Genomic DNA, 11,408 nt, shown 5'->3' with positions numbered 1-11,408 from the left:
CTTTTTTCACAAATATGTGTTTTGTGGTTTAAATGAGTCCAGCTGTCTGACATTTGAGACTAAACTGTAAACTTTTAATATCTAGTAGTGTCTATACGAGATGCATTGACCTTTCTCACTTTTTTTGTGGTTGACAAGGCAAAATGTTTATATGTACAGCTATCTGGGGCCAGTACTATGATACATGAAAGGAAGGAAAAATAAATACCATATGTCTTTGTGGTGTGAAACTGCAGCGCGGCACTGTTTAGCACCTCTCTGTCGGTTAGTCTCATAGTCCAGCATGGCTAATAATATCACTGCTGACTAATCCTCTTATCCCAAGAAAATCTCAGCCATCACTGCCAGCACCCCATTATTATTTTATTAATATGCACTTTCTTATCAATACATCATTATCACTATTTGCACTTTGTACATTGAAGTCAAGGCTTTTGGCTAAAAAGAAAAAAAAAACAGTAGGGGAAAAATAGGAAGAATGCTTTCTTTCTTCATAAAAAGCTGTGGTCATTTAAATAACATCCTGTACATTAGATAAAGAGGGAAAGTAACTACAACAGTGACATCCAACCAGACACTTCCAGGGAATCTGGCTGATTGAGTCACTTCATCAGTGGGCCTTCAAACCAGTGTAACCCCTTCATAAGCACTGATGTCGAACCTGGATCCTGTTCAGAGACTCATAAGCTGAAGTCTTGCTGCAGCAATCAATGTGTGAGGCTTGCACTTTCTCAACAATTCAACCTGCCTCGTGGCTGCTAACCACACAGTTTAATTTAAAACATTTTTGTTACACTACTTATCAACATTCGTACAGCTCATGCCTGAATTATGTAGCAAAGCTCCCTTCAGCTGGCTCTTAATGCCTTTTCATGCCTTCAGGAGACAGAAATGCTAGACCACAGCGAGTGTCTCTGTAATGTGTCACAGTTCAATAAAAGTACCCATTTGGCAAATAGACTTTGAAAGAAAAACAGAATGTAAATGGATAAAAAAAAAAATACTTCACATCATAACTGAATGGTGGCAAGTGAATAACTGCTAATGACTGAGACACAGGCTTTCTCTTCAATAAAAAGCAAGTAAACTAAGAAGCAAAATAATCTGAGGATAAACTCCAGTTCTGTTGTTTGGCTTTGAAATAACAATAATAATGATGATGTGGCAAAGGGAGTAAACAGGAAAAAAAATCTAAATTAAAAAGACAGTTTGCAGAATCAAACCATTAAATTAGCCATTTTTGATTAAATGTTTATGAATAGTTGGTCAAAGTACAATACAGAGCAGTTTTCTGCTCTCTCTATACAAAGTAGGGATTTTAGATAATTTATTCTTTTTATTTGGACAGAGTTCAGCATCTTCTTTCTTCACTGAATTGTTGAATTAAGATCGAGAGTCTGTGGCTTGGGAATAACCGACAAGTCTGTATTATTTCTGAGTGGATCCCAAGCCTCCATCAAACCGTCACTTTGATAGAGGAGTCTGTCCTTCAAATAAGACGTCCGGACATGTGGTCTCAGTCCAGCTTCAGTTTTAGCTTCAGCTTCCCCTCATTCGATGTGCTTTTCCCCTCCCTTCAGCCACTCCTCATTTCTTTAGGCGAAGAAGACGACAAAGACGATGAAGAAGATGACGAGGACGAGAAAGATCTTGATCATCAGCCAGCGGTTGGAGGAGACTGACTGGAAGTATTTGAGGATCTCTGTGTGGGCGGCCTCCACGTTAAGCTGTGTGTCCTCCACGTTTGCATCGATCCTGTAAGAGAGACATGACAGGCAGATCAGTGACACTGGGCTTTTAACAACAGATGCAAATTACATTACACCTCATCAGTTTTCTCTCAAATCAGTTATTTTTGACATTTTAGAGACTAAAAGACAAGTCAACTAATCACTTATATAACTCAGATTAATTCAAAATGAAAAAATTGTTAGTCAAAATCTTGACGATCTTATCATGGAGCAAGTTGTAGAAACAAACAAAAACAGTTATTGATATGAACAATCTGATGTAATTTGATAAGATGAGTGACTGTGATTTTGCCTATATTTCCCATATAGTTAGTTATATCCCATATTGTAATAATGATTTAAACCATATCACCCAGCCCTGATTCATTATTCCCAGAGTTTATTGAAGGGACAGAATTTCATGTTCAAGATTGTCATCACAAACTAGTTGCATTTATTTCTCTCCATATGCCTCTTTTATTTACAGTATGTGTTTCCATCTTACCTCTGGATCGTCTCCTCTTGCTCCTTGACCATGTGTGCCAGCTGTTGGAATATAGAGCCCAGTTCCACAATGGTGCTCTCAATGTTCTGCATGGTGTCTGCACGGCTCTGGATGTATGAGTCCTGTAATGACACAGGCAGTAGGATTACAAAAAGGGCCATGTTAGAGCACATAAATGGACAGTTTACATATTTGGTGATAGTTTTCACCAAACATCTTAGTCTACCTGCTCATCAATAAGTTGGAGTTGCAAGGGATTGGACTGAGAGTCCATATCGATGGCCACATCCCCCAGACTCCGGGACTCATCCTGCATCAGGACTGAGCTCTCTGAAGAGAGACAACAAGCAAAACACAAACGCATGTTCAACAAGATTAGACAGAAATCCTCAATGGTACAGGGGAAAAGCAGTGAGAACAGCGGGCACATACAGTAGCTAGTTATACCTGCTGGGAGAGTCAAACGTTCCAGGGAAATACCTTTTAAATTTGAGGTTGTATAGCCCTGGTAGTCATTGCGCGGCTCGCGAGCTGCATGCGGCTCCTGGGCCCCTTTTTTGCGGCTCCCTAAAATATTTTTTAATTTTTGCATTATAGAGGACCAAATACAGTAATAATCATTCACAAGGACTAAGAGCAGTTCCCTATCACAACAGCTGTTGTTTGAGAAGTACACTGGCAGTCAAAGTTTCTGTTCAACCCATGCCATTTCTGAATACATTTCAAGCAATGTGCCCATTGTAAATACCCTAAAATTAGAAAATACGAAAGAAAATATAAAGGAATGTGTGCACTGAAAAACATTATATTATGGTAATAATAACTGTTTGTTTTTACTTTGTCATGAGGAAACATGTTTTGGTTTCAAATATCTTATCTCTATTTAAGTACCTTATTGTTGACAAGCACATTGGTAATAATGGGACCACAATACACAAAAGGTCAGATGTACTGGACATTACTGTGAGTCTCAACAGTTAATTAGACCCAGATTATTTCAATAAAACAAAATGTTGTAAACATTCTGAATTTCCATCTAATATATGTTTATGTGTTTGAATGTGTTTATAATTCTAAGGTATTTACAATGAGCACTTCGCTTGAAATTGCCAAAAATACTGAAATACCACAGGCTGTTCATGAACATTTTACTGGCAGTGTGAATACGTGCACAGGAAGCGTCTGAGCTCCCCATGTTTAATAGAGGGTCTCTGATAAGTAGCCTGTTTGGCTATTTGTTTAGCTAAATTATAAACTGAGCAGGAGCCAGACATGTCGAATATTGCCACAAAGCCAAAACAAAGACATAATAAAGGTGTGTTCACTCTATTACACTTCTTGAAACTGTCAGCACAGATTTTATGAATTAGATGAACAAATGAAGAGCGGGAAAAGACTGATTTCTACAATTGGGAACTATTGAAATTTTTAGAGGAATGCACATGAACCAGGACATAATTCATGAGGGTAGAGTTTATGCTACATATCTGGTTACAGTCGATATGAAACCAGAATGTAACAACAGAAACTTAGTATTCACTTTAACCCTCGTCTGTGCTGCAGGAAATGATTTTTATTTTATAATTTGAATGTAAGACAGCTGCTCATTGGTACTGACAAAGTTGAAACCTTGTGAAGGATTTTAATCAGCACAAAATGAGTCTGAGGCAAAACTTTTCCCATCGGTATAGAGTGAACACTCCCTTAAGAATCTACAACAACATGCTTTGTTTACCTGTTGCTGCCATTACTTTAATGCAAGACCCTTGTAAAAAAAAAAATCACAGTGAGTGACTACAAGCATGAAGCTAAGATGTGAACAGACTTACTGAAGTTGTTGGCCATTAGAGGAGAAGACGAGACAGGAGGCTGGGAGAACTGCTCTCTCCTGCTGCGCTGCTGCTTCAGGTTCTGTAGGAAAACAGACAAATGACACAGGGGTTGAACATGAGTGAGACAAAACCTGTGTCAACAACTTTAGTTTTTAATATTTTCTGACTTTGAATGATGAAGTTTACCAAATGTAAAGTGTACCTCACCTCTGTTCTGACTTCTAGGACTGATTTGAAGTCATTCGACATTGAAGCCAGTTTGGACTGTAGACAACAAAAGATGCAGCAAAGTTAAACAAAGTGCTGTTTAATTCAGCTGGGTACATTTGTTACAGGACACCAGTGTGAACAATATTTTTTCACAAACATTTTCTGATGGTTTTGTATTTCTTATGATATAAAACTACTTCAATGGAAAACAATTTTTATCTTTAAAACCATACACTTTATTTTACAATAACAAACTTCACGTTTTGATTGTTCTAGTGCAAATATAGAATATAATATGAATTAGACCTTATTGAATATACCTGTAATGACACCACGATAGTGTTTGAGTGGGTTTGGATATGCCTGCCACCCGGAGCTCCACGGGACCTCACCAAGTCCTGCAGCTGTGCTATCTGTTTGTTTAGACTGTTGATGTCCTAAAAACACAAACACGGGAGAGGTAGAAAACAATTTAATTGATATTTACAGGATTGTAGATAGCTGCTCTATTCATAAATAACATGTTTGCAAAACCACATTTCATGGGATGTTAACCATTCAACTCACTTGTTTAATGATGTATGTTAGCTCCTCAATCTCCACTGCCTTGTCATCAAACAGAGATTTTCTTTTTGCCACTAAAGCATCCAAATGACAGCATGTAGAGTCAGAGCTTTGGACCATAACACACACAAACTCATAACATTTTAATTGATGCTAATAAAACAATAATGGATGACTTACAAATAGTGAGCTTTTCCAGTTTGGCAAATGTATTGCTCAAGTCTTTCCCAATTCTCCTACAAGAAAACAAACACAGATTTAGCATTCTTTGTCACTCTTGGAAATATGTTGGTTTTGATTCTTACCAAGGGTTGGATAAGTTGATAAGATCAATTTATACTGTGTCTGTGTCTCATTACTCAGAATATTTTATATGTCCTGGACAAATGTTTCCACAAAAAATTTACATCAATCTTCTCATTTCACTCACAGTGATCCAAATGCAGTATTTTCATGTATCCCTTACAAGCAAAATAAAGTTGTATTTCATATGCAGTAAGGATGAGGAGGATAATAATGTGTGAATACAAACAATGCAACACCCAAAAATCAACATAAAAGACCAAGTGCATTCTGCAAATATCCATGAGCTGTTAAAACATACGAGAAAACCGACTATAAGGAACTTACTTGGCCATAACTGTAAAGTCACTGCGCTGCCTGAGAGCGCTGAGAGCTGGTTTACTGGGCTGGACTCCATTCTGCCAGAGGGGTAAAAAGCACAGAGTATGAGATGGGAAGGGAAATCAAAAATAAGGGGCTGAGGAGCAACTGTGGAAATATGACAACAGGTTTCCTCAACATTGACTTTGGACTACTAAACATTGTAGTCAGTTCTTAAGTAAAAATTCCACATATTTCCTGTTATATGCTTTCTTTTAAAACTTTATTATTAGTGCACAATTTATGCAACAGGCTTTTGGGTTGTTGGTCAAACTAAGTAAACATTTGTCATGGTGCCCTATGTGCACTGCCAACTTGTAAATATAATGTGATACTAGATTGAGACTGATTCAACAGGGTTTAAGGGTTTGAAAGAAAAATCTGATTACAATACATTGACAATACTGCCATTTTAACATATAACTCAACAAGCCTTTTTGATGAGAATCCTTCAAATTTGTCTTTTAAAGAACTGAGACCAAGATATGTACCGAGGACATTTTGCAGTTGAAAAATTGACTTGTTAGTGTTCTGTGGTGTGTGTGTTTCTAAATTGCCTCCAACATATCTATCTGTCATATATACGGTACTAATATCAATATCTCTATGATAACTAATATCGGCCAATACATTCACACTGCTGACTGACTTCTATCTACCATTATTCTTGAGACTGGGAATGACATTTTGTGCCAATTGGGGATTTACAGTAAAACGGAGGACTCAACACAGCTGATAAAGACAACAATAACACGAATTTGTGTGTAACTTGACCTAAAATTGCCTAAAACAAAAGTCTGAAAAAAGTCCCAGAAGGTATAAAAAGTCTTACATTTTATTTACAAACCCTTGGATATTTTTCTTCCTTTCTGTTGACAGTAACGTAAGACATAACCTTTTATAGGAGCCTTTTAAGGAGTGCCTATAGCGACCTTTTTTAGGAGAACTAGGAAGCTCATAAAAGAAAGTGTTGATTTTAGCAAACATGTGATCTCTGTGGTCATTCTGCATCTCTGGTTGTTGTTTTGTGTTTGTTTGGGATACTTCTACTTGTCTCTGTTGTCTTTTAACTGAACCTTGTGACTTTAAAGCAAGAAATACGTTTACATTTATTTGGCAGATGCTTTTATCCAAAGTGACTTACAAGTTAGAGACATCACTAAAGCTTGCTGGCCCAGGAGGGGCTGGTGTAATTTAGTGTAATCATTAAATACAACTTTTAAGCTATATATATATATATATATATATATATATATATATATATCTTAAAAGTTGTATAAATATCAATAACTTCATGAAGTTAATAAATAACCTTATGTCATTCTTAAATCAGTATGACATAAATAGAATTCCATGCGGTACAAAAAAAGGTTTTAAATGTCATTGGTGAACACTGGAGAAATCAAAGACTTTGGAAAGGGGACTAAAAAAGGAACCAAAACCAAAAGTAACCAAACCAAAATTCATCAACGTCACAAAAAGCTAAAGTGAAAACACATCAATTTACTGTAGAATGTAAATGCTGAGAAATTAAGACTAAATCATTAATTTTACATGAAATGATCCCTTTATCATTGTGATGTGATCAGGTGTACTGTCCCAACATACCTGTCTGCCCTGGAGAGACTTGCAGGCTGACTGAAACTCGAGGGTTCTGTCACGGCACGTCATCCTGCCGCCGGGAAAGGGTCACCAGCCGCACCAGCTGTACCCACTATAGACCAGAAACCACCTGGGAGTGCCGGGTCCTCCTGCTGTGCCCCGTGTGATGGATAAATATGAAGAGTCCCGGTGTGCGGACAGACTCACATCCAAGGCGGGGTATCCTTCATGGACATATGTACAAACATGTCTGGAAAAGGGACGTGTCGAAATAAAACGTTTAGGCTATCACATGCTGACAGCTTCAACTTTACTTGATAAAGCACACAATTTGATCAGGTTGGCTGAGTTGTGAGTTAAAAACCCAGCTGGTATCGTTAGCTCACTGCTCTGTTCCCTCACACCGACAACAAGACAGGGGCTAAGTTAAACTATAATAACCAGACGACAAATGGCAAACAACAGCCACGACTCACAAAAAGCCATAGGCGAGCTAATTATACACATTATTAGGTAAGAATGATTATCCAAATTGTTAACCAGCTCAGTGTGCGAAGGCCGCCCATCACGACACAGCTGACTGTGGCCTTACCGGCTAGCCACAGGCTAACGTTAGCTCCAGAATGCTAACCTGCCTTTCCGTACGGTCTGTCCTGCTTTACTTCGGTCAAATTCGACCTAAAACAACCTGTGTGGATTCAATTTATTTAAAAGACAAAAATCGATTAGTTCCAACTTACTTGAATCGATATTAGATCATATTTCGAGAGCTCCCGATGTTTCTGGTAAAAACTAATCAACCCAGGAGTTAAAGTTCCGATCCGGGTCATTTCCGGCATTGACGTCACTGCCACGTCTACTTTACCGATGTGGAAAATCCCTGCGGTTGCAATACATCACCACCAGGGGTCCCCCTGTCCCCAGTTCACACTTAGTTATTCACTATTTAGGATGCCAAAGTAAAGCCTGGGATTTACAGTACTGTGCAAAACGTTTAGCCACTAAAAGTGGAGTGAGAATGCTTTAGGAAATAACGCAGTGAAGTAGTTTCAAAGTAAAGCGCAGCAAAGATGAAAAAAACTCAATCAAAACCTGTTTTTGTGTGATCACATTCTGTCCTTGAAACAGAACCAGGTCTCTCGCACACATTTTTCGAGGAACTTGACAGGTGAGCTATTCCAACTATCTTGGTGAACTTGCCACAGTTCTTCTGTCTCATTTCTGTCTATTCATGTGATCCCTGACTGACTCCATTATGTTGAGATCAGGGCTCTGTGGGGGCCAGACCATCTGTTGCTAGACTCCTTGTTCCTCTTGTCTCTGAAGATAGGTCTTGGACTCTGGTTTGGGCTCATTGTCATGCTGCAGAATGAGTTTTGGACTGACCAGATGCCTCCCTGATGGTTCTGCATGATCATGGATAAGGATCTAAACATCTAAATTCCTAGGACATTACTGTATTTCCATTCTGGATTTTCTGAGTAAAGAGTATAGCTGCAGGACTCCATGTGAATAAATGTGTGGTATTTAACTACTTTTGATGTGAAAAGGTACATTATGTCCTATATATGGTTGGATTAACCTACTATGTGACCCAGGGGCCCAACTAGGCTTGTGGGCCCCATTAACCCCCTTGTTCCCCTTACCCTGTGTTCATTGTGCAATACCATCTGGAGCCAGTTTTAATGCATGGAAATTTGAACAAATACATCTTAATTTAAGGATATGCAACACATGAGCACAAAGCTTATAAAATCCCTCATCCTCTTCAATTTAGGGCCTCAGGATTAGGAAATGAAGCAGGGCCCACCTTGAGACTGTTAGCTGATATTGTGCTTTAATGGTACATATTCACAAACTCATTTTAAATGAAATAAGTGCAAACCAGTTGACAAACCCAGGAGAGTGGTGAGGGGATCTCTTCATCAGGATGAAATGGGAGGTAAAATGTCTTCCACACGAAGAATCAGAAACAAGGCTGACTCTAGTTTTCTGTAGCTCTCAATATACTTATCCTTCGAGAGTCGCAGGGGGCCTTGAGCTAATCCCAGCTCACATTGGGCAAGAGGCGGGGTACAGCCTGGACAGGTCCCCAGTCTATCATAGGGGCTGACATATAGAGACAAACAACCATTCATGCTAACATTCACACCTACAAGAGTCTGCATAAAAGTTATATTGAAGGTAAGCAAAATGTAATATTATTGATTATATGCTTTGAAAGTATTAATCTAAAATTCATGAATTAGATTATGTTACATTGGACAATCATATGATTCATTTTCTTCAGGTCAAATATTTGAACATCAACCACAACAGGAGAATATTGAGTCTGTTGGAGCTTTATGATGGCACAAACATCAGCATTTATGTTGCAAAAATGGAAGACAAAAGAATATTGACGTTTGGGGTTAATATTATAAGTTATCAAACCTATCTTATCATCCGAGGAACAGAATGCACTTATCACCATAATAAAAAAGCTAGAAGATCATTGGGTCACTTCAGATGGATGCCAGCTGCAAGAAAAACATGATGTGTCATTAGTGATGTTGTGCCGATGAATCAGAAATTATACTTTAAGTTAGTGGGAGTAGAGGAATGAGCCGACAGACAGAGAGAGAATGTGATTGGCTGTTGCCTCAGGTGAGTCAACCTGCAGGTATGGTATGGTATGGGGAGAGAGATAACATTCAGCAGGCTCTCTGATCTCCTCTCACTCCTACTGGTACCCGCATCCTCCAGGCTGACAGGACCGAGCATGCCAGACCACAACTACACCCTCACCTATTTACCTGCTAGACCCCCAACCACAAAACCCCCAGCCTTCCACCCACCCCCTATACCCTGCACCACCCCTCACCCTTCATCTACACTCTCCTTCACCTTTTATATCCCACTTTAACCACCAAACGTATCTCTTTATCAAAACACTCCTCTTTATGTTTTCACACGTTATTCAATGTTTCAGTCTGATGAACAAAATTACCCACATGAGGACTGAAAAGAATAGTTTCTCCTTCAACCTTTCCCGCTCTTTTTGAGTTTCCTTTTAGCTCTTTTAACTCAATTGTTGAACCATATCTTTTATCATATTTATTCTTAAACTGTTTATTTTTTTAGCCATGCTAGCAGCAAAGCCCTGTGAATGGCAGAGCATAGGCATGAGCTGTTGTTTGGTTGGTCCAGTGAATACTTTGGTCCAGATTGAATATCTCAACAATTATTGGATGGATTGCCATTAAATTTTATACCGACATTCTTAGTCAACAGAGGATGAATCCTATTGACTTTGATGATCCTTCGACTTTACCTCTAGTGCCACCATGAGTTTGATATTTGTGGTTTTGAATGAAACTATTGGATGTATTGTTATGAAATTTGGTACACCTGTCTCAGCTGCACTTTGTGTCTGTTTCTAATCACTGATTGTTAAATGCTAAACTATGATTGTGAACATGTGTGGGCATGTCAGTGTGTTGACATGAGCATTTAACTATGCATTGATACAACCCCACAGAACTGCAAGCATGGCTGTAGACTTTCAGTCTTGGTGATGATACGTGATGTTTCAATATAGTAGTATATGTTAGTGTAGTAATGTAAAACCATTTTTTACATTCTGAATTATTACACTCATGTTGTAAACATCGCACAACAAACTTTGGTAAAACTGAGTGATCTATCGTGGTCATGCCAAGGATGCAAAACAGTTGTTTTTTTTCAAAGGGGGATTGGGGGGGATTAAATCTCCTTATAAAGGCTGTCATGTTCACATTGAATCCTCAACCTGCTGACTTTACAGATACTGTTTCCCATGTATTAAAGAGAACCGTAAAATCTTTCATCAAGGTTGATGTCCTTCAGTGGACTGAGACAGACGAAGCCTGTGGATCCATGTTTCTGTTGGAGATAACGCTGTTTGTTTGTTCTGTAAAATAAAATGAAAAAGTTCTGTGTTCACAAGAGACGTTCAAAAACACTCACTTTCCTGTCAGCAAACACACATGGCTCTTCTTTACACTGCACATAATGAACTCAGTCTCTCTTTCTGTCTCAGGCTTTTAACCCCCTCTATCTCTCTCTCACTCACACACACACACACACACACACACACACACACACACACACACACACACAGAATAGTGCTGATACCATCTAACAACACACGCTCGCAGGCCAGATAGCGTACAGTACCTGCTTCAACACAGCTGCTGCTACAAAAGCAGGGAGGAAACCACGGCTGGCGTTATTAGAAAAACACGACTATGAACGCAGAGAAAGCAAGGTGGAAAAATACAG

General features: G+C 38.8%; 1 protein-coding gene across 3 annotated transcripts; it reads right to left on the bottom strand.

The window, feature by feature from the left end:
* Positions 1-350: 350 nt before the first annotated feature.
* stx5a (syntaxin 5A) lies at positions 351-7,942 on the bottom strand. 3 transcript variants are annotated; one of them, XM_056382281.1, is made up of 12 exons: positions 7,847-7,942; positions 7,113-7,356; positions 5,472-5,542; positions 5,022-5,077; positions 4,845-4,915; positions 4,598-4,714; positions 4,275-4,331; positions 4,065-4,146; positions 2,716-2,802; positions 2,462-2,565; positions 2,236-2,357; positions 351-1,755 (listed from the first exon to the last, which is right to left on the bottom strand). In XM_056382281.1, the coding sequence occupies exons 2-12, from the start codon at positions 7,173-7,175 to the stop codon at positions 1,596-1,598; spliced, it is 990 nt and encodes a 329-aa protein (XP_056238256.1). In that variant the 5' UTR covers positions 7,176-7,356; positions 7,847-7,942; the 3' UTR covers positions 351-1,595. The 3 variants fall into 3 exon arrangements, with proteins under 3 accessions (XP_056238256.1, XP_056238255.1, XP_056238257.1); XM_056382280.1 differs by having other exon boundaries at positions 7,113-7,330; positions 7,847-7,936; XM_056382282.1 differs by lacking the exon at positions 2,716-2,802 and having other exon boundaries at positions 7,113-7,330; positions 7,847-7,936.
* Between the last annotated feature and the right edge of the window lie 3,466 nt (positions 7,943-11,408).

Source organism: Seriola aureovittata, chromosome 8 (assembly GCF_021018895.1).
Source record: "Seriola aureovittata isolate HTS-2021-v1 ecotype China chromosome 8, ASM2101889v1, whole genome shotgun sequence".
Taxonomy (NCBI): Eukaryota; Metazoa; Chordata; class Actinopteri; order Carangiformes; family Carangidae; genus Seriola; species Seriola aureovittata.
The sequence above is the reverse complement of the archived record's forward strand: the minus strand, read 5'-3'. Positions and strand labels throughout refer to the sequence as shown.

Coding starts and splice junctions, on each gene's coding strand:
- stx5a (XM_056382281.1), bottom strand. CDS start 7,175: ATGACGTGCCGTGACAGAACCCTCGAGTTTCAGTCAGCCTGCAAGTCT. Junction 4,147..4,274: donor TCCTAGAAGTCAGAACAGAG/GTGAGGTACACT, acceptor GTTTTCCTACAG/AACCTGAAGCAGCAGCGCAG. Junction 2,803..4,064: donor TCTAATGGCCAACAACTTCA/GTAAGTCTGTTC, acceptor AAAATATTTTAG/GGAGCCGCAAAAAAGGGGCC.